This window comes from Dermacentor albipictus, chromosome 1, assembly GCF_038994185.2.
Source record: "Dermacentor albipictus isolate Rhodes 1998 colony chromosome 1, USDA_Dalb.pri_finalv2, whole genome shotgun sequence".
Lineage (NCBI taxonomy): Eukaryota > Metazoa > Arthropoda > Arachnida > Ixodida > Ixodidae > Dermacentor > Dermacentor albipictus.
In genome coordinates this window covers 249,204,075-249,225,988 of record NC_091821.1, presented here as the reverse complement: position 1 = coordinate 249,225,988, position 21,914 = coordinate 249,204,075, and the positions used below count along the sequence as shown (strand labels likewise).

The 21,914-nt window shown below is 48.9% G+C and overlaps 1 protein-coding gene across 2 annotated transcripts in view; it reads left to right on the top strand.

Moving 5' to 3' along the window:
• Positions 1–16,506, top strand: part of ImpL2 (Ecdysone-inducible gene L2) — a 122,909-nt gene extending 106,403 nt beyond the window's left edge. For both annotated transcript variants that reach the window (XM_065430162.1, XM_065430153.1), the window contains 7 exons: positions 8,058–8,225; positions 9,670–9,706; positions 9,799–9,962; positions 12,439–12,679; positions 13,031–13,194; positions 13,486–13,608; positions 14,706–16,506. In XM_065430162.1, coding sequence (XP_065286234.1) covers positions 8,118–8,225; positions 9,670–9,706; positions 9,799–9,962; positions 12,439–12,679; positions 13,031–13,194; positions 13,486–13,608; positions 14,706–14,720 — 852 coding nt within the window. In that variant the 5' untranslated portion in view covers positions 8,058–8,117 and the 3' untranslated portion in view covers positions 14,721–16,506. The remainder of the gene's footprint in view (positions 1–8,057; positions 8,226–9,669; positions 9,707–9,798; positions 9,963–12,438; positions 12,680–13,030; positions 13,195–13,485; positions 13,609–14,705) is intronic.
• The last annotated feature ends 5,408 nt before the right edge of the window (positions 16,507–21,914 follow it).

Here is a 21,914-nt window from a genome sequence, read left to right as displayed (position 1 = left end):
CATGGGGCAAGATACTTTCTTTTTTCTTCGCGTCGTCAACCCTTTATGCGGCTGCCCTTATCGTCTGCTCCTCCGTGGCAACATGCGCACTATCTGCGGTCGCGCCGTCGCCCCTCAGGAGTCGTGATAAGCGCTGCTGCGTCACGGTGAACGTCGGGCAGGTCGACAGTCCGCGACGTAGCGGGCTCTAGGCACCTGCGGAAGAAGAACGTCTTTATCCAAATCAAAGCCTCCGCACTCCTGCAAGGCGCGCGTCTTTACGTTCTCTTGCGTCACGGTGTCTGGCATCTAAAGTCGGCGACCCCTGACCCGAATAAGAAGGGGTGCACCGTTCACTTTGTCCACGTGCCATAATTATTTCGAACCGAAGGATCCCCGCTGTCGTTAACCTAGTACGCAAGTGCGCCAGGTCGACGGTCCAAGGCACAGCCTCGCACTTTGGTTTCGCGTCTCAGGGCGCGCTCTTACCTTGACAGCTGTGGGCCTTGGCAGCAGCTGTTAGGTCATGCAGCGGCGCGTAATGGCACAGCCTGCCGCGCCAAACAAATATACGACGACCAAAGCAACAATGAAATGCTCCATATATGCAATCAAATGCGTTGTAGTTGTGCCACGCTTAACGTGAATTGCCGCCTGGCGCATTAAACAATGGTAATATACACGCGACACCTAAAATTGAATTCGTGTACGTGGTTTCACATGCATACCGTCGTATACTAAAGGAAAACAAAAGTATGCCGGATTTCGGAGTTGCAAGTGTTCCGCAACGGCCGCACGTGTCCAAGTGCCGCGCGCCTCTGGCGCGTGACCGTCAGCGCTGTGCATTAAAAAAAAATAATAAAGAAAGAAGGGAAAATGTTGAAGGAGAGAAAGTAAAATAAAAGAAGCAAAATACGAAGTAGCAGGAGGAGGAGGAGGAAAAACTTTATTTGCTCTAATTGGTTAGAAATTAGCGGTGGCAGATGTGGTCGGCCGTCTACACGGTTTTCTTCCCCATCTGCACAGGGTCGACGCCCCTATTCCAGGGCACCACTGAGGGTGGCTACTCGGTGAGCCTCCTATATGAACACTACAATCGAACACCGGCCCTCAGTCCCCAGCAGCTGCGAAGCAACTGACCACGGCGGCGGTCAGACCAGCGACGCAGCAGAGGGTGCTAAGAATCCCTGGCTCCGAACAGGCCGCCATTGGAATATGAATCTGGCAACGTTTAACGCTAGAACGTTATCTAGTGAGGCGAGTCTAGCAGTGCTATTCGAGGAATTAGAGGGCAGTAAATGGGATATAATAGGGCTCAGTGAAGTTAGGAGGCCAAAACAAGCATATACAGTGCTAAAAAGCTGGCACGCCCTGTGCTACCGGAGCTTAGTGGAGAGACGAGAACTAGGAGTCGGATTCCTGATTAATAAGGAAATAATTGGTAGCATACAGGAATTCTATAACATTAACGAGAGGGTGGCAGGTCTTGTTGTGAAACTTAATAAGAGGTACAAAATGAAGGTTGTACAGGTCTACGCCCCTACATCCAGTCATGATGACCAGGAAGTCGAAAGTTTCTATGAAGACGGGGAATCGGCGATGGGTAGAGGGAAAACGAAATACACTATACTGATCGGCGACTTCAATGCCAAGGTAGGCAAGAAGCAGACTGGAGACAAGGCAGTGGGGGAATATGGCATAGGCACTAGGAATAGCAGGGGAGAGTTATTAGTAGAGTTTGCGGAACAGAATAATATGCGGATAATGAATACCTTCTTCCGCAAGCGGGATAGCTGAAAGTGGACGTGGAGGAGCCCGGACGGCGAGACTAGAAATGAAATAGACTTCATGCTCTGCGCTAACCCTGGCATCATACAAGATGTGGACGTGCTCAGCAAGGTGCGCTGCAGTGACCATAGGATAGTAAGAACTCGAATTAGCCTAGACCTGAGGAGGGAACGGAAGAAACTGGTACATAAGAAGCCGATCGATGAGTTAGCGGTAAGAGGGAAAATAGAGCAATTCAAGATCAAGCTAGTATCACCAGGTATTCAACCTAGATCAACAGGTACTTGGCTTTAACTCAGGAAAATGACCTTGGTGTTGAAGCAATGAACGACAATCTTGTGGGCATCATGAAGCAGGTTGCCATTATCCCTCACGAGAAAAGTGTATAATAGCTGTTACCAGTACTCACCTACGGGGCAGAAACCTGGAGGCTTACGAAAAGGGTTCTGCTGAAATTGAGGACGACGCAACGAGCTATGGAAAGAAGAATGATCGTTGTAACGTTAAGGGATAAGAAAAGAGCAGATTGGGTGAGGCAACAGACGCGGGTAAATGACATCTTAGTTGAAATAAAGAAAAAGAAATGGACATGGGCCGGACATGTAATGAGGAGGGGAGATAACCGATGGTCATTAAGGGTTACGGACTGGATTCCAAGGGAAGGGAAGCGTAGCAGGGGGTGGCAGAAAGTTAGGTGGGCGGATGACATTAAGACGTTTGCAGGGACAACATGGCCACAATTAGTACATGACCGGGGTAGTTGGAGAAGTATGGGAGAGGCCTTTGCCCTGCAGTGGGCGTAACCAGGCTGATGATGATGATGATGATTCGGTGAGCATGCCTTACTAGTCCATGCTGGACTTTCGGGTCGCTGCTGGAGAGCACCCTCTCCCGCTGCTCCGCACTCGGGTCTTTTATTTGAAGGAATTGTTGATTCTGAACGCATCCCCATGTAATGTGATATAGGCTGGGCTTGGCGCCGCACGAGGGGCAGATGTCTCTATACTGGGTAGCAGGGAAGGCTCGCGGGCGGGCTAGCCCTCGTGGATGAGTTTCGTCCGCGTGGCACACGTGACCACGTATAACGCACCAATCTCAGTCATTTTATCCGAGAAGCCCGCTGAAAGGTCTCCGTTATCGCGCATGGGGGAGGACCAGTCAAGATTCGCTCCCTCTGCAAGCAAGCGCCGTGCGTCTCGCGCTGTTGTCTCTTGCACAATTCGCTCACTCCATCCTCATCGCCTTTGGCGAACGGTCCATCCTGCGAGTATCCGAGCTCAACTCGAAGTTGTGTGGATCTATAGGTAAGGAGCAAGTGCTTAGGGCGGTGTGCAGTCTGGCGCAACATGCGCTGTCTTCCGTTACCATATATATATATATATATATATATATATATATATATATATATATGTGTGTGTGTGTGTGTGTGTGTGTGTGTGTGTGTGTGTGTGTGTGTGTGTGTGTGTGTGTGTGTGTGACACTACCCAATAAGCTGGGCCATCCGTGCCTTCTCACGAATTTTTTCTGGCTGGTTCTGGTGTTTCCGAGAGTCCGAATTATATACTCTTAAGAGCTAACCTTGAGGAGTTTTGGTTATCGTGAACTTCCGGAGGGTCTTGCACCATGCGCTAAAGCGAAGCTCTGTACCGCGACGAAGGCACTTCGACTCGGGACTTTGTCAAGCACTGACTTGCGCCCCTGTCGAATCGCTGTTTCATGAACTGCTTGCACGTACTCTTGGTCGTTTTTGCCGCTTGTGCGACGATAATTGCCCCTTCTCAAGCTTTGCGTCAGTAATATTTTTATGGGGCGTTGACTTTCTCGTGTTCGTACAAATAACCGGATCGTCGCAGGGCTATACCCGAAATTTTTCGGCGTTTCCTTGTTATTATTTCCATATATCGCTCCCTCGAGTGCATGCTAGTCATTTTCTTCTTCGTTCCGCTGCGTTCTGTTACCGGTCCCACTCTATATATGGTAAAAAGGAGTGTGTGTATAGATCGCCGGTGTGCGTGAGCCGGTGATATATGTTCCGCCCACACTGTGCGTATGCAGGTGCCGGCGCACAGCTGTTCTCTGCTTCTTTTTCTTTCGGAAGAAAGCGTTTGTGTACGTTGAGTGGAGGGGACCGAGTGGTCTAAATGCCAGAAGTTAAAACGTAGCGTGAACGTAGTTCAGTCATCTCGAAACAGCCTTAGAGGCGCGCTTATAGTCCGAAGTTACCGGCGCAGCGTCGCTCGACTCCGGGCGCGTCCGGTTACGCTGCGTGGCTGCGCGAGTGCGTCGAACCATCGGTCGGAATCGTCGCCAACGTGACGTAACGTGTGCGCGCGCTCACGCTACGTCGGACTGTATTTAGCCCTTATACAGAATCAAACGGAGCAAACCAACGTAAGACGCATCGATGCATCCTGACCTAAAATTGCGCTTAATCGTTGTTGAGCGGAGTGCACCGTGTGAGCGCGAGTTTTTCCAGGAAACGAGGAAAGCAGAGAAATAAATAAATAAATAAATAAATAAATGAAAAGAATTTTGAAGAGCTCCACGTAGATAATACCCAGGGCGGTGACTCGTGCAGAGCGAGGTGTCGACTGCGCGAGAGCAGTAAAGGATTGTGCGTTTCACAGGGATTACGTGAAATTTGAGAAGTCCAATGCCTATACTGTGATGAAGTACGTGCGTACCTGCGGAGAGTCGAGCGATAAGAGAGTATCTGCGAGCACTGCAGCAGGCGCAGTGCTTTTGATTTTGCCTCTTGTGACGGCCGTATTCTTACCGAGTGGCATTTCTACGGAAAGTCCCTGTAGCGACTAGAAGAATATTTTGTGTTAGTTATTACTTGAAAATGCCCACATAATGAGGCGATATGCGCAGCGACGACGTGAAATCCGTAAAGAGGCTTAATGGATCGAGCGTTCCTTGCCCTGAAGAAACAAGAGGCATACATCTCTTGATTAAACTGAGCACTGCGCAAAACTGAACTGAGGAACCCGTATGGGTTTCCTTTGTAGCAATTGCTACGATTGGGTGGACGTCTCATTTTCTAGTAATTATAGAGACTGAACGTCGAATTGGCAGGGAGTGTCGCGGTTATCGTCATAAATTTCCATAGAGCACTGTATGTGCGACGGCTTCGTGTTCATCGCTCGCCCTCAATGGTCAGGCTGCTGCAAGCGACTTTACGTCTATGCCGCGCGCAAATATGCCTTTGGGAGGCTAGCCCACTTTTAAATGGTATATAGCATGTTTGTGACATGCACTGGGCGTCAGGATCAATAGCCGCTTTGAGTCGGCTAATTACGAAAGGCGAGGATGACTAATGCGTCCGTGCAGCGCCAAGTTTTTAGCAAGCTCGGCGTTGTCCTCTTTCTTGAAAGTCTGCACGACCAGTATCTCTGTGCCGCAAAGCATCCTGCCACTGAAAGGCTTTGCGTTCAAGTAAACAGCGTCGCTGACGTTGGCGTCACCTCGTTAATTAGTCTGCGAGCAGCCCTTGGATGGGAACGGTGCCCCGGTGGTTCTGACAACTTGCCGACGAATTCAGTCCCGTACGCGTGCACGATAAGCTCCTTCTTCATCTTCTTTTTATTAGCAGTAGTAGTAGTACATGCAGTAGTACTAGTAGTAGTAATAGTAGCGTTAGTAGAGTTAGTAGTAGTAGTTGCAATAGTAGTAATCGCAGCAGTAGTATCGCATGAACGTATTAAAACGAAAGTGAGGTAATTTGGGAATTGGAAGAACGTCCGTGTCACATGCACACACACACAAAAAGCGCAGTTTCGCCCGAAATGCGAAACATCGATTGCGATAGCAAATTTGTAGACAGCTATACGAAGTAAGAATAGTAGTTTTATCGGCCGCATATAACTTGTAAGCATTCACTTACTAACTAAATTAACAATCACGGTGTCACGCGCGCACAGCTAATCATGAACACATCGCGCGCGCGATGACCGCGGAAAGTAGCTGTTGAAAGTGCTGGAACGGGGAAACGCGTTAGCAAAAGCGAGAAAATTGATCTTCGTGTTGTGCCTCGCTTCAATGCGAATTAAACGCTGAAAGCACAGTGCATACAACGCTATACCGGCACTCGGCGCATGCACTTTGTCCACATCGCAGGTCGATTTGAAGATGAGGCCCGTGCGGGCGCGCACGTAGGCCACGTCGCACATCGCTTTCAAGAGACGGCGCCCGCGCGGCCGCGCCGTAAGCAGCAGCAGCAGTCGGAGTTGAATGGGCCCATGTGGCTCGCGCGCACGATAATAAGCCGCGATCGTCAGCTGACCCTCGCAAGCTTTCACTCGCAATACAGCGTACGACGCGCGGAGGCGACGTTATCGGGTTTGGACTTGATACGGAACTTCACGGCGACGGCGACGGCAGAAATTTTTTTCGGAGGCCACACTGATGCTGAATAAAAGTACCGAAAACACATTCTTAAAGTCTGAATGGTCTGCGAGTAAAACGCTCCTGCGCTGGAGCTCGCCCTGCGGCTGTTCAGTTTCGCTATGCGTCTTTACGCGTGGGCGCATCAGCGGCGCGTGCGGGTGCAGGGAAACGTTGCATGATGATCGTCCGCCTGCGACGGTGTCTCGGCGCTTGCTCTCGCATTACGGCCGGAGGCAGCAACAACCACTGCCCGTTCCATTGTCTTCGGGGCACGCGGTGCTGTCACGAGCACGCGCGTCCGGTGCTTCTCGCGACGACGACGCGCGAAACCTGAGGAGTGCGCCGACCGACAAAGGCGCCAAGAAAGCGGCCGCTCTCCCTTTCGCGGAGTCCTATGTGTGGCGTCTCCCGGAAACTCCCCATGGCAGCTGTCGCCTCCTGCGGGGCATGCGGCCTGGGGATACGGGCGCCGCCACAGGTGTGGGTCGCGTGACACCTAGCACGACGTTGCCGCGGTGTATCCGGCGGAGTTACGGATGTCCCGTATACGCGTAACTGTCGCGGCTCAGCGGATGAAAGGGATACACTTCTAACGGCTCCCGCCAGCGTTTCGGGTATTGTGCTTTGTTTCGGCGGGGGGAAAAGAAGCACATGGGCCGGATAAGAGCAAGACAGGGGAGACGTTGCCGATGGTTACGTTGCTTGTATCGCCCGTGTGTGAATACTGTTGCAAAACTGTGCACCATAACGCAAAAGCAGACCTACTATAAGACACTGAATGGCATCTGTTCAGCGAGTTACAAAAATCAGAGCCTTGCATGTTCTGGATATAATTCTTTACATTTGGCTTCTTTGTTCTTTTTCCTTTTTGCAACGCGATCTTGAAAAGTTAAAATGAGCACAATTATATTAAAACTTGTGTTACGTTTAAAGTGAACGTATGTCCTTTATCGATTAGGTTGTACGTAATGTGAAAGGAAGATGGTCGATTACTGTTATGGAACATGGCCTGGTGCTTATATTCTTGATTACCCATCTACCGCTGAGTAGCTCTGACGGAGACTCCGTCGTCAACGTATAAGATAGCACGAACAGACGTACACAAGTATGCGACATACCTATAGATGCGCCTAAGTAGTGCCTATTTTAGTGAGTCATAAACCAAGGACAAAGCCTTAATACCAGCCAACGTCTGCCTGAGTTGCTCTAAAAGCGTTACTGTGTTTTTTCAACGCCACCGTCGTGTAATGAACAACAGTAGCCGTTGTCAGTTGCCTTCCAAATGTTTGTGCGGACAGACACTCTTCATATCTTCTCATCTGTTCTACCCATTTCCTTTTCCTCCGTGCAGAGTTACCCAACCGGACAGTTAATCTGGCTAACCTCTGTGCCTTCGCTGTGCGCGCCGTCTTGTTCATCCGTCTCGTGCTGCGCTTCAGAACAGGGACGAACTTTTCTGAAAGGAGCCCCTCGGGAGGAGAAACTGCCGGGGCATGTCTTGCAAGGCTAGATCCGCCTAGAGCCTACAACGTCCTCCTCCTCCTACCCGTTTCTTGTTTTCTGTTCTCTCTATCTCGCTAAGGACAACATATTTCTCATGCTGTACTGAGCTCTTGTACAATGCGAGGCAGATATAAGCATTGAATCACTAAGAAATCGCAAGAACCTTTTCATTCCCGAGCACAGGTCACATCTCCCTCCTTCACGGAAGCTTCCGAGCGTGTTCAAGCTCTCGCGAAGCGAGATAGATGACATGTTTGTGTGACAGTTGTGCTGATCTGCACGGTTTTCTTGTAATTCTCTTTTCATTAACTCAGTTGTCCCACTGCCCTTCGTCAAGAGAAATCGCAAGCATTGGCTTGTCAGCGAACTATATAATCGTCTTTTCTCTGTCAACGCAGGAAGCGTGCCTCTGAGTCTTGAGCGTCCAGACGCCACTTGTGCGAATCCCGGCAAACGGAATGCGCCCGCGAACTGCGAGCTTCGTCAGCGTCCTGGTGCTGCTGCTGCCGGTCGTCCTGGGCAGGTCGCTGGTCGGCCAAGGGGCCCGGCAGCGCAACGCCGTCGGGGTGAGTTCGCCCAACCGTTGTTTCACAGAGCCTACTGAACTTATGTAGTATGCACCGATGCAGCACACCGAGTGTGGTCTCGCTACCCCGCCTTGCCGTTGATAACTCAGTCTGCAGCATCGAAGACATGGTTAGCAGTGGCATTCGCCCCTTGCCTCGCGTATCTAGAAGCTACTGCACCGCAGCTATAGATTCCGCGTACACTCGTAATATATGCTGAATCGTGTTTTGCACGCCTTTTAGAGCACGGTGTATCTTTAATACTAGTAGGAACTTGTCTCCTACAGGAGGATCTGAATGTTTAATTTATTTTAAACTTCGGCAGCCATGTAGGATATCACAAGATGTTTCTGCTGTCTTTCATTTACGTAGCGCGTCATTTGACAGGCACTCTTGTGATACGTGACGCAACAGACAACCAAGCGCGTCCAGAAATCACAATGCCTGCGTTCTATTTTTTACCAGTGAATAGTCGCCATCATGATCGAATGAACGCAACGCACGGTAGTTCTTGCTTTGTACTATAGACGAATCCGATATCGTGGAAGGTGCGTAACGCTGCAGGGAAAGGTACCTTCAAGGTTTTGCAATATGTGCGAAGAAAAGGTGCAGCCCCTTGTCTCTCATGTCTGAACATGTCTGAACATGACATGACATGACATGTCTCATGTCTATCGTGTCTGAACACGCTGGGAAACACAGGGACGTCAGTGCGAACATGCTGCTCATTAGAACATCAATAGAGCAGACCTGTGACGAACAGGTATGCTGCTCACATTCCTTCGGGAGATATGAATGAAAGTTGCAGGCTGCTATCGCAGGCTTCAATTGTTTGCTTGCAGTACCACTCAAGATGCGTGGTAGTGTAGCGAGAGATAAACTCGAGAAAGAATGTAAGGCTCCTGGCACTTCTACGAGTACTGAGTACAGAGGCGTTCTTATCGCGTTTGAGGTAACAGGGCTACAGCGCATGAGACGACCGATGCTCTCGATTTTCTTGATCCCTTTTCTTTGACTGATAGCGCGCCTGCTCGCACTTGAACTGCTTGCACCGGTTCGTGTCTCGAAAGGTACGAAGGCAAGCTCAATATTCGCGGAAGGCGCTATAGAAGGCGCTCATTTGAGGTCGCGGGCTCGTAGCCATTTCGAAAGCCTTCCAGGAGCTGATTGGCGTCGCCTGAAAGGTGAAAAATGTGCCCTTGGCAGTTAGCAAGGATGTCTCTGAGGCTTCTTGAACAGCTTTTACGAAATCAAGGAAAGCGTATGAGCGCATATCGTCATCCATTATGCGCCCTTGAATAGTCAATCCAAAATAAGACGACCTTGCGTATCGACTTGTGTGTGTGTGTGTGTGTGTGTGTGTGTGTGTGTGTGTGTGTGTGTGTGTTTGTGTGTGTGTGTGCGGAAAATTAACGAAAACACACATGTCTGCTCCTTTACGCAGCTGTTCGTGTCCAAGGCACAGAGAGGCTCACGAGGAGGTAAGTGTCGAAGCATCCCATCATGTCTGACCAGTGACATGTTGGTTTCGAGCGGCAAAAACCTGACGTGTCGTGTGCTTGCTCCGACGCAGGCCCTGGCAGCAACCTGTTGCGCAAGTCGCACCTTAAGCTTCGCAACACCCCACCTGACGTGATGACGGTCGCCGAGTCCGAGTCTCTGGTGGTAGAATGCGAAGCAGGTGGGAACCCCCCACCCACCATCCACTGGCTCAAAAACGGACTCCGTATCGGACAGGTGAGCGCTGCTCTTTGCCTGATTTGCGGATTTAACCGGGTTCCATTTATCGGAACCGTTTGCATGCTTAACCGCACACGCCGTAGGCTCGACTATACGTCGTGCAGTACAAGAGGATGTTCTGTTATCCGGTTTTCTGGAGCTGTAATGCCATTTGGGACATCTAATGCAGAAAAGAAAGATCCAGCTGTTAAAACATGGTTACAACCCTTCAATCCTCTTGATGTGATTCAGGCTGTTTACAGATGTCTCTCTTTCCTTTAATACCTCTATAGCTGACAAGTTCACTTATTCCGTTGATTGTGGCTCTGGTAGCGATCAGATAATAATACTCGACTGCAAAAACCAAAGAAAGGAGAGAATGAGTGGAAATACGAGCACACGCCTTCCACAGTTTCACACATCGAACAGTAAGAGCAAAAGCGTACAGCACGCTTTGAACGGTCGCGCCATCAGCTTATGCGCTTTCTGCACGTCTTCACACACGGCGACCTCGGGTGCGCCGCCTCCGAGATTGGCTGGCCGCCTGCAGCGCGGCCGGCGCTGGCGGCTGTTCATTCAACCCCGGCGGCTGTGGGATCGAGGAGGACATTGGCGGCGCGATAGTGGCTTCCAGCGGCAGCGCTATCGTGACGGAGTCCACGTTTGCTGCTGCCGCATGGGCACGCGATGCAGTCTCTTCTCGGCAGCCTTGGGCAGCACTTGTCTCCAGGGCGTTGGGAGGGCACGTCGTCGCATTACTTTTATCGCGATGCATGCGCGCTCGCAGGGAAACCGAAAGCCTCGCACCATGATTGCGAAGAGCGCTAATGCGACTGTGCTCGCGTGTCACCCGGAAGAATTTCAGCTGAGTCGTTTTCCCCGGGCTCTTTCGAAGCAGGTGCAGTGACATCATTCGTCACTGACCGGGGAGAAGGCCTCTGCTGTCCGCGCCAAGGGACACGCGGGTCTCCATGGCGCAGAGAGCGAACCTTCGCTAGTTTCTCAGTTGGCAAGGGCCCTTTTACTCGGTGCTCCCGTGGCATTAGCCCTTCTCTCGTTTGGCTATATATTCTGTCGCCCGATTAGTCGAATCGATTAGTGCCGAAGACACATGTCGCTTCATCGACGCGCCTTTGTATGATTTAATGATGAAGGAGAAAGGATTGCTGCTCTCTGCGTGCAGCCAATGGACCGGTGACCCCGATGGCTTTCAACTAAGATTAGAATTCTGCTTTTGGCGTAAAATGAGAACATGCGGCATTGCGCTCGAGACCTTGGTAAATACAGTTTCCGTGTCGTGCCCCGTGCGCGCTGACACATAATAAATAAATAAAGAAAGGGCAAAAAGTTCAAAGCTAGCCTCGTGGTATCCATTTCCTGTAGAACATCCCTTTGGTGTGTTTGCACCCTTGGTACGCACACTTTGGGGCGCGTATATATATATGCTCGCCGCGTCCATTTGCTAACGTTTCGGCGCGCGGTATTTTCGGTGCGCATTGGCGTCATTGAAATATGTCTAATTGTATTTGCGTTCGATTTCGTTGTCGGCAGCGGAATGTGCCTTGAAGATGCTATGGCGAGGGCTATTTAAGACGGGTGCAACGCACCTGCGGACACTCGGCTAATACGTGAATCGTACGGCTTTATTATCGCCTTGCTGAACTTAAACAAACATTTCATCAGATGCAAACGAAATAATAACGTAGCCTTCTCTGCGATAGCATCACGATTGTTTCCTATAGTGCCCGTCCGAGTATAAAGTATTTAAAAAAAATAGTGAACGACCTAATGCAGGCATCGAGCAGCTAGAAAAAACGTTCCTTTCCTCCAATAGCTTTGTCACTCCCGTTCAATGGAATTAGATGCTCTACTGTAAATGCGACGCTTTAGGATCTGTTATTTAGTAGTCCAAAGCGGCCAGCACAAATAATTGCGCACATTTAGCTCTGTTTCTCCGCTGTTTCTGTGGGCAGCTATCGTCGCAACATGAAGCGTCTCACGATTCATCTCCTTGCGGAGGTCTCGCCGTGACCACGTGTCAAGGCAAGCTTTGCCACTACTTACGTCTCCACCAACGTGTGCGTGACAGTGACAACTGTGTTTGGTCTCCGCTGAGCGTAATTGATTACCTGCAGTGTGCTTCTGTCGTTCGCGAAAAGAGCGGCCAGAGTTGCCGGTGACTTTTCTTTCGATCTGCCCTTGAGAGCGGCAGTTGCGTGCGGCTGTTGGAGAAGTGATGGTGCGTCAGGATTACGCCAGCTCTCACAACATCAAATAACGGCTACTTTGATTATATTTTTCAAAGAACCACGTTGACCTTGTGCTTAATGTCTCTGTTTTAAACATAGTCATGACCTCAGAAAAACTGCTATAAACTAACAATTTTGCTGCGCCATTTCGGTACTTTCGAGTGCTTCTAATACGGTAAACAAAAAGGAAAAATAATCTTTATTGAAACCATCTTCTGACCTCCTTCCGTCGACCTGTTACGCAGGACATGTCGGGAGGCGAACGCACGGAAGAGGACGTGAACCCCGAGGGCGCGCCCATGCTTGGCCTCAGCTTCACCAGATCGCGGCTGTACATTGATTGCGCGTCGTCGCAGTACGACGAGGCCGAGTACACGTGCGTCGCCCAGAACCCCTACCACCGCATCAGCAAGAGCACTAAGGTCAAGGTCACCAAGATCGGCTCGGCTCGCTCCAGCCCCATGTGCCTCGTGAAGAAGTCCTTCGGTGCGTGTATACCTCCTGCCATGCATGGCCACCAAGATCACTTTACACTGTTCCCTCTTGTTCTGAATTCTTGCGCTTTCATAAATTATGTCACTTAAGCGAGACACTAAGGAGCATGGCGTATTCAATTCACTCCGTAAGAGATGGCGCTTTTGAATTTGCACGCGATGTCTCGCTGAAGGCGTGTGGCAGTACGCGGCGGGCTGTGTCTGCGTATAAGCAACTCCAAATGTCGGTTCATGCCACCTCATTCAAATGTAGGGTTCACATGTATGGAGGAGCGAGATGCGTGTCGCCGTGTTTGCGGCTGTACTATGGCTGACGTCGGCTGCTGGTTTCTTCTGTACGCAGTGGCCCCCGGCGTCCCTGCCCGCATCACCATGTGGACGCACACCCGCCTAGAGCTGATGGGCAGTACTGTGCAGCTATTCTGCCGGCCCATTGGCTCGCCAAAGCCCAGCGTCTCCTGGTTCGGCCCCGACGACACTGAGCTGCAGAACAGCGACAAATACAAGGTACGGCCTCTCTCATATTTTTTTCGCCTCCTGACAGTTCGCTATGCATTCCGAAAGTAGCCGCTGAGGGACGCGCAGGAAGTCTGACGTGACGCACGTAGATGAGATTCCGAGACCCGTCACTGTCAGTCGATTTGAAAGCTGTTTGTTCCAAATTATTCTGCCAGTAGCTGTCGCAGCAGCAACTCGGCCTGCTCACATGTAGTGAAATCACACAAAATGGCTGGCACGAAGTCGTGATCAGCTGTTCAATGACCCTTCCCGTTTTTCTTTCTTTCTTTTTTCGCGCAGGTGCTGGAAAACGGTGATCTCGAGATCCGAAATATTGCCTGGAATGACATGGGAGGCTACACGTGCACTGCAGAGAACTCGCACGGAGTGGACCGGACGTCGACCTTCCTCTACCCGACACTGGTAATGGCGCCCTGCCATTCTGTCCTTGCGGATACATAGAAACAGCAGCGCAGAGCGCAGTGGAAGTCTGAATACGTGGTACATTAGGCAGCAAAAGCGTCGGCAAGAAACATGTACTCTTCTAAGGGAAACAATAACCAAATCTCTGAGGCATGGGTAGCTTTGGCCAGGTACCGGAACAGCGCCATTCCATTTAAAGAGATTATTTCCGGTCTGTGGAGAGACTTAGTTAGGGATGACCGGCTTACCTACAGTTATATATATATATATATATATATATATATATATATATATATATATATATATATATATATATATATATATATATATATATATATATATATATATATATATATATACATATATATATATATATATATATATATATATATATATATATATATATATATATATATATATATATATATATATATATATATATATATATATATATATATATATATATATATATATAGTGTTACGTCCAAGCGCGGCAAAGGGACGCGGGGATCAAGAAGAGGGAAGAAGAGAAGAACGAAGACTGTGCAGCTGCCATTCCTGTTGTTCGTAGCCTGCCGTTCCTGCTCTCGCACGCCTAAATAAACCCCTTTTCCCCGTGCTTGTAACAAATTGGTGGAGGTGCGGGGTGACTCCGGTGAAGCCAGTACTCGTGTGGACAGAGAAATGCAACAATTCTTGGCCGTGGAACAGCAGAAGGCGCAGTTCCAGGCGCAGGTCCATCGGCTCAATGAAATTTGCTGGGATAAGTGCATGGACAAGCCAGGCACCAAGCTGGACGGGCGGACAGAGACCTGCCTGTCAAACTGCGTTGAGCGTTTTATCGACACATCACTCTCAATCACTAACCGCTTTGCACAGTTACTGCAAAGGTCAGCTGCACAGTCTTCGTTCTTCTCTTCTTCCCTCTTCTTGATCCCCGCGTCCCTTTGCCGCGCTTGGACGTAACAATAGCTCCAGACGTCACTTTATTTTGTTGACTGTAAGACATATTTTATATTTTAAAGAGTTTATTTTTGTTTTGGTTTCAGGGAGCTGATCAAATCTGTTCTATTCTCTCTCTCTCTCTGCCCTCGCAGCCGGACAAGGTGTAGGACAGTGGTCACTGCGCAGTCGTCGCTGCTTCCTGCATTGTGATGCGAGCTCGTCCTCCAACGTGGCTGGATTGTTGTACATAGCGTCGCCGAACATTCCAGGGTTGTCCGGGCCCACCCCGCCAAGGCTTGCTGCCCGTCCGAGGCCCCTCTGACCCACATCCCTCTATTTATTGTCGACCCCACCCACGACACCTCGTTTCATCTGCCGGCCCGCCTCGCTTCGCCCCTGCATCGTAGTGTAAACCCTTTCTGAAATCGTGCACCGACAGGCACCCAGGGCTGTCAACGCAACGAGATCCTCTGTCGCGTTAGCTCGACTTAGGTTGTGACCCAAGTGGCCTCTTGGTCCCACCTCGTTCAAACCAGCAAAGTGAAATTGTTCTCCACCCCTCATCGACAAAAAGAAACCCTCACAAATCACTGCGCTCTAATCGGTCTTTCATGCTGTAGCGTAGCCAGAAAGCGCTCGGATTATGGGGGTCTTAGAAGCTGTCAGGATGGAGCGGCCGAAGCTAAGCTTTAATTATTCGCGTTTTATTTAAGATACGTTCATTTTTCCCGCGATTACTTAGTGGTGCGTGTGGCAAAGAGAATGAGAACTTGTCATGTTTCATTTTAAGTAAATTATGGGATTTTACGTGCCAAAATCACTTTCTTATTATGAGGCACGCCGTAGTGGAGGACTCCGGGAACTTCGAATACCTGGGGTTCTCGCACCTAAACCTAAGTACACGGGTGTTTTCCCATTTCGCCCCCACCGAAATGCGGCCGCAGTGGCCGGGATTCGATCCCGCGACCTCGTGCTCAGCAGCCTAACACCATAGCCACTGAGCAATCACGGCGGGTGTGTTTCATTTTTGTTTGTTCGTTTGTTTGTTTGATGGCTAAGTTTAACAGGGTTCCCTAACGGTTCCGCGAAAAACCGAGAGCGGTGGTGGCAGGTGATATGACGAACGCCAAGCTTAATAAGCCTGGCAGAAGTGCGTAAAAAAAAAAGAAAAAAGTTACTGTGTGCGGCCGCCGCCGTAACCTCCGCATGATGCCATCATTAGTCTTGCCTGGTTCTTGTCGCTGCCATCACCGCCTGTCATCACGTGACCGTTGCGGCGCTCTTTTAAGGGCAGCAGTGGACGTCGTGTCATTTTTTGCCTTCCAAGCAGTGAACTGCAACTACAGCTCACTAGCGCCGAGTCGAGAGCGTTTTGTCTGATATGCTAAGTCATCTCATGCACCACACCACCTGCGTTACAGTATTACGTGCGATTTTCCTTTGTTGTATATTTTTGCTCGCGCGCGCAAGCCTCGGTCGCGTTCCGTGGGACCCTCCTCCCATACGTCTCCCCCATTTCCAAAGCGGATACGCCTCTGGTCTGGTGTGTGATATGTCGCGTGTGAAGGAAAGAAATGCGGTGTGTACGGAATTACATTACGACTGGTTGAACGGATGTTTCGGAGGTTGCTTTTGGAGAGGTTGTCGATTTTATTTTTTTTTGTTTCTCGCGACAACTCTTACACAGGGTCATTGCAGTTGTTACCTCTTCACGATACGTGTAGCGCGCTCTTATCGTCGCTCTTGTGTGACCGATGTCTTTCAAGTTGCAATTTTAGCGGCTCTATACATGTATACACCAGCCCGGCGGCTGACTGTGAAATTTCGGAGAGGGTCTAGTTTGGGCTTGATTCGAAGAAACTGGTGTACATACGTATAGATGTATATCAAGAGAGCATCAATGTTGTTTCGTCCAGTTGCGTTTATTAAAAGTTTGTATCTCGTACGTGTGCACTCATAGGTATTGTGTGGTTTCTCTTCATCTTCCGAAGGCGCTCGCTGCATGGGCCGCTTGCGCTGCTCGCCGTGAAGCGAAGCGCGACCTCATGACAGCACTGCTCGGTGACAAATGGTTTGTGCATCGAAAAGAGTCTCTAAATAAGTGTAGAGGACAACTCGTAAGAAATGTCCCGTTCCAAGCAGTTTTTATTTTTCTCCGCGGTGTTGTTCGGACGCCGATGAGATAGCGTGGGCATTCTTTAGGATTTATTCGCCTTTTTGAAAAAAAAAAATATAGGCCTATGGAAGAGCAAAAATAGACACCAGGATGATCACCAGTAGTGGCGGCGTTCAAAAATTTTCTGCAAAACTTGCCGTCTAATTTTTTGTTCTAGTCGTGGGCTGTTCGGCTGAAAGGGAATAGCTGCGTGGTAATCGTCTTCCCCGCAGGATAGAAATTTAAACGAAATCCAGAAACAATCAACGCGTTGAGAATCAGCAGGCAGTCCGGAAACATACTGGCCAGCTCAGCCAGCTAACATAAAGTGCTGCTATACGAACATAAGAAAGTGATGCTATGTAAGAATATCCTTTTACGTCGGAAGTTACGCTCAATACATGCAAAATAGGCGCAAAGAGCTTGTCTTCATTTACGCTGCCCGCCACGACGGCTGAAGCAACAGACGCGAGGAATGTCACTTTGGCGACAATAGCCGTCGTGGCTTGACGGAATCAAGAGAGCGGAACTGCACTGCACCTCAGTTACCTATACGACGAACAGGAATCTATGTTAGAACACGTGACAGACTCGGGACCTTAAGATCGCGGTCAACTGAAGTAAAAACGACGATGGAGCACGGCACAGAGTCAACCTTGATTTAATTTTTTATTGAGAGCTACGGTTAATTGTTATAGGAGAGAGTCAAATCTTTTCACCTGAATAGATCGGGCCCACTTCAAACGAGAATAAAAGGCGTCAGGTGAGCACTCGGGCGAGTTTCTTGTGCGGAATGGTCGCTCGCAAACGAATGCGGATGCTTTGAGACAACAAAGATGGGCGAGAGTGTCTCATTCAAGTCCTTTCTTGCGCAAACATATGCCACAGTAGGCAATACAAGATCGATATGCGAATAGTCCGCTCATGTCTAAATTATTAGCTACCACGCATAGCTAGCACCTTTCTATAGTTTCTATTGCCACCGAAATTTCAGTTATGCGTTGCGCGAAAGGCCAACAGAAACGCATCCTGTGTTTGTCCGAACAAAGCTCGAGTACGCGCAACTTATCCGGCGCCCTTCGCAACTGCACGTAATCACAATGGAAGAAGGACGCAGTTAGGCAGGTAATGACACGTTATAGTACTATAAAAATTAAAACACGCCAACCTCTCGCTGGACGAAAATGAAGGTTCAGCACCTCGTCTACTTTGTCGCAGCACGCAGCAGGGAGGCTCGGCCTTTCTGTACCAACGTGGGAGCGGCCCGCTACGTGCTGACGCGCCTTCCGAAGGACCAGAATAAAGTTTTCCCATACGTCATCCCGTGTCTCGCATTTCTCAACTTTCTCTTTCACACTCGACAGAACTCGATCTCCTCTGTACTTCAGTCGTGAGCAATGCCATGCAATAACGGCTGCGGATCGGCAACAACAGGCTCTTCCTTTTTACGTCACAGTCAGCGGGCCGCAGCAGACGTAGAATCACGTACAATTAACAAATATGAAGACACTCGCGATTGCCGCCATCGGCGCTGGAGCAAAAGAAAGGCGACTACAAAAGAACAAGGCGAACAGGACGAGGGGACTCGTGCTGTTTGTCTTGTTGCTTTGTGGTTTGTGTTTTTCTCTTTTTCGTTTATCATTGTCTCCACAGTTCGGTGTCATTCGTTCAGTAATCGCCTCCTTTTGTGATGCTAGCAGTCGATTCTTCGTAAATGGTGCAACTTCCTTATACGAAAAAGGAGAAAGAAAAGAGATAGGCCAACAGTCATTCAAACGCCGAACAACATTAAGGAGCTGAAGTATTTGAAATAAAGGCACGGGTATAGAGGTGTTACCTTTATCCTAAGCGAATCGATAAGCGCTGAATGGGAAACAGAACACAACATGCCAATGGAGGAAGCTGAGGTGACTTTAGAGACTTTTTCAAGCGCCATGGCTCCCGCAGCTTCACCGGATGTTCATGTTCGTCGTCGCGTTCAGGAGGTGCGTTGTCACTCAAGAATGCGTTACATGTACGATTACACGCTTGGCCAAACGGCCCACGAAAATAAAAGAAAAAAAACAGCAAGCGCCGTAGCCCGTTTGGTGGAGTACCGCAACCGACATAAGGGTGGAAGGTTGTCTTCCTCCCCATTTTTTAAAAATATTGTTACGGTGCATTTGGACAGAACCGTGCGCGCAAGAGGAAGACGAAGAGGAAGTGGTAGACTGTCTCCTGGAGCTGTGACCTTTGTGTCAGCCTGCGCGATCACCTCTACCGTTTTCCCGTATGCACCGTAACAATATGTTTCACTGAGATTTAAAGCAAAATGTACAGTTAACGCCCACGTTTGACTAAGGCGATTAAATTTCCCTGCGCATAACTTGAGTTTGGGAGAGGGAAGTATGGGAGAGGCCTTTGCCCTGCAGTAAGCGTAGCCAGAATGATGATGATGCTGATGCTGATGATGATGATCAACTTAAGTTTGGTGACCGTTAGCGTCTCACACGGCTCAATTTACTCAACGAGCCCCACACAGTTCGCGTAAATATTGGTGCGCACCGAAACCAAACACATATGGAGCCGTATTCACAGAACTTCTGACGTGCAAGCGCAGTGCGCGATCGGCTGTAGTCGTGGCGATCGTGTTTTTGTCCCGCCCAAACGTTCCGGCGAAAGGAGAAGCGCTGTCACGTAAGACAAGTGAAGTGAATACGGGCTTTGACTCCAAGTCGGCACTTCGGCAACTGTGCCTTCTTACCTGTCCTGCCGGCTCAAGGAGCGCGGAGACAAAGGTTTTAACATCCACTTTCAGTGGCTGCCTTCTTACGTGGCTGTGCTCGTAGGAAGAGCCGGGGCAGTATTCACATTACACCTTGGGAAGACCGTCAGCATCGGCGGCTGTATCGTCATCACGCTGTTCGCCATCATGTATGGCAGACGCCCGAACGGTGGTTATTGAGTCAACTTTCTTGCGGGCTAACTGGTTCATACTGAATAAATAGTGTACTGGGTTCTGTCATATCTCTCTCTCCGCGCTTATTGATGCATTTTACGTAGTACGTTATTTGTTTGTGAATAGGGTCCAGATGAGCTCGCGAGTGAAGCTCTGTCGAGGTTTCCAAAGAATCACCAGCCCTCTACGCCACCGCACGAGTGCTTCGTAATTCGCTCAACCTTGCAGAAGCCACGCATGATCCTTGCCTGGACCTTGCAGGTCTAGGCATGTTCCTCATACATTACCGCTCGGTCACTGAAATTTGATGCACCGTTTGTCCACTATGCATGCGCATAGCTCAACAAAGAGGGTGACGCGGAGCGCTTTATCTGCCTCTATGAGTGTTCCAATGAAGAGAGATAAGACGTTACTTGAAGGTTTGTGGAGACCCCCCTACATGACTTGCACAATGAACCTTATCGTAAACAGGACGACACGGAAAGGATATGGGACGATTGAAAAAAAAAAAAAAAACATCGTGTCGTCCTATTTACGCTGAGGTTTCAATATGCACCATGCAGTAAGTCAACGCATTCTGCAGAGGGCCTCGATGTGGTATACCGGCGTGAAACTCTAGCGTTCATTGAAACAACGAAAACTCGAATGTGCGAAAGGCAGGTCTCGCGCCTTCTCGCATCTCTGCGTGATACTGAATGGATGAAAAAGCGGCAACGCAATTTGCGCCTCATCAGGAGGCACGTTACATGCCCTATATAAATGAGACTATGGTAGCGAAACGAAACCACATTAGTGCAGCTATACTGTTTAACCAAGCGGACACATTTTGGAGCTGTTACAATCACAAGAACAGAATTAACAACTATTCGGAAGCCAGCTTTTGATTACAAACTTTATTGTTATTTGTTAAGAAGCTGGAGTGTGTGTGGAGGGGTGGGCGGGCGTCGGTAATCGAGACAAAGCCCCGTAGTTTTTTTACACGGTATATATATATTTTTTAAATCCTAACAGGCTTTTATAAAATTGTCTGTGGTACATAAATTACTCGAGGGGCGGACATAAATTGCATTAACAATCACGGTCTACCTGAACCCTGGCATTCGTTTGTGAGCGTACAATAGCGTATAATAGTTTTTTTTATTCCAAGTGGGCATAAACTTCTATTGCTTAACGTGAAGCATATGGAACACTTCTGGTTATCTTTATTTTTTTGTCTGGTTTACATTTACTTTTTTGTGTATGCTTATTATTTTTGTGTGTTTGTGAAATGCGCCTTGCCTGTCTTGTATTAGGAAAGGTAGCCTCAATTTCTTAGCAGTGTCTTGGGATATAGACGGCTTTATTGTAGCTTACCGTTCATTTGTATACACTCTTTAAGCAACAACAACAACAACAAAAACAAATAATAAGCTAATTATCGAGTCTTCTTAAACAAAACTTTACGTTTATATTTCAATGCACATGTCACGATTGATAAGTTGAAGCACGTGAGCCTTCAATGAACGCCAACTATAGGAATTTGTTCCGAATGTAGCATCAGCTTTGAGGTAAGAAGTGCCAAGCCTGCGTCAAAATGCACTTCGGAACGACATCATTCTTTTTTAACAAAACGCCTTCTATAGCAGTGCACGACAACCCGAACTGGGACACTGCTCCATTTCGTCGCACAATTTGTAAACGCGCATCTCGCAACTGATGCGGGTCTCAGAATTTCTTCTGCAATGTGTGCACCAAAGCGATTAGCTAGAAAAACATAACTTACTGGCACTTTGTTGATTTGAATTTCCCGTGAAAGTAATGTCTGCCTCTTGGAGTAATCCATCCAAGGATTAGAATTGTACTGTGTGCCGCCACAGGCGATTCCACTGATTTTACTGCGACAGCACTTGAAAGCTCGAAACTTAGTTCGCCGTGGGCGTCCGTCTGTCCGCATGGGTCTTATAATCGCATCGCGACACGGCACGGCGATTTGCTTATCGCGTGTCACGCTGTTATAAATACCATTGGCCCGCCCCACTCGTAGATCAAAACGAGGAGGTTGCCTTTGCGAGGCTCTTCTCGCCCCGCACAGCGCTGCCCCCTGAATAGAATTGGGGGCAGAATTTCCACCTCGGATATCTTCAAGCATCGAATACCATTCTCCTTCATGGTTGTGAGAGAAATACATACAATGAGTCCGTAATTAAGGAATTAATTAACAATTTTTTGCTATTTACGGTCTACGTGAATTTAACACACACTCCCAAACTTTGTTCTATGACCAAACAC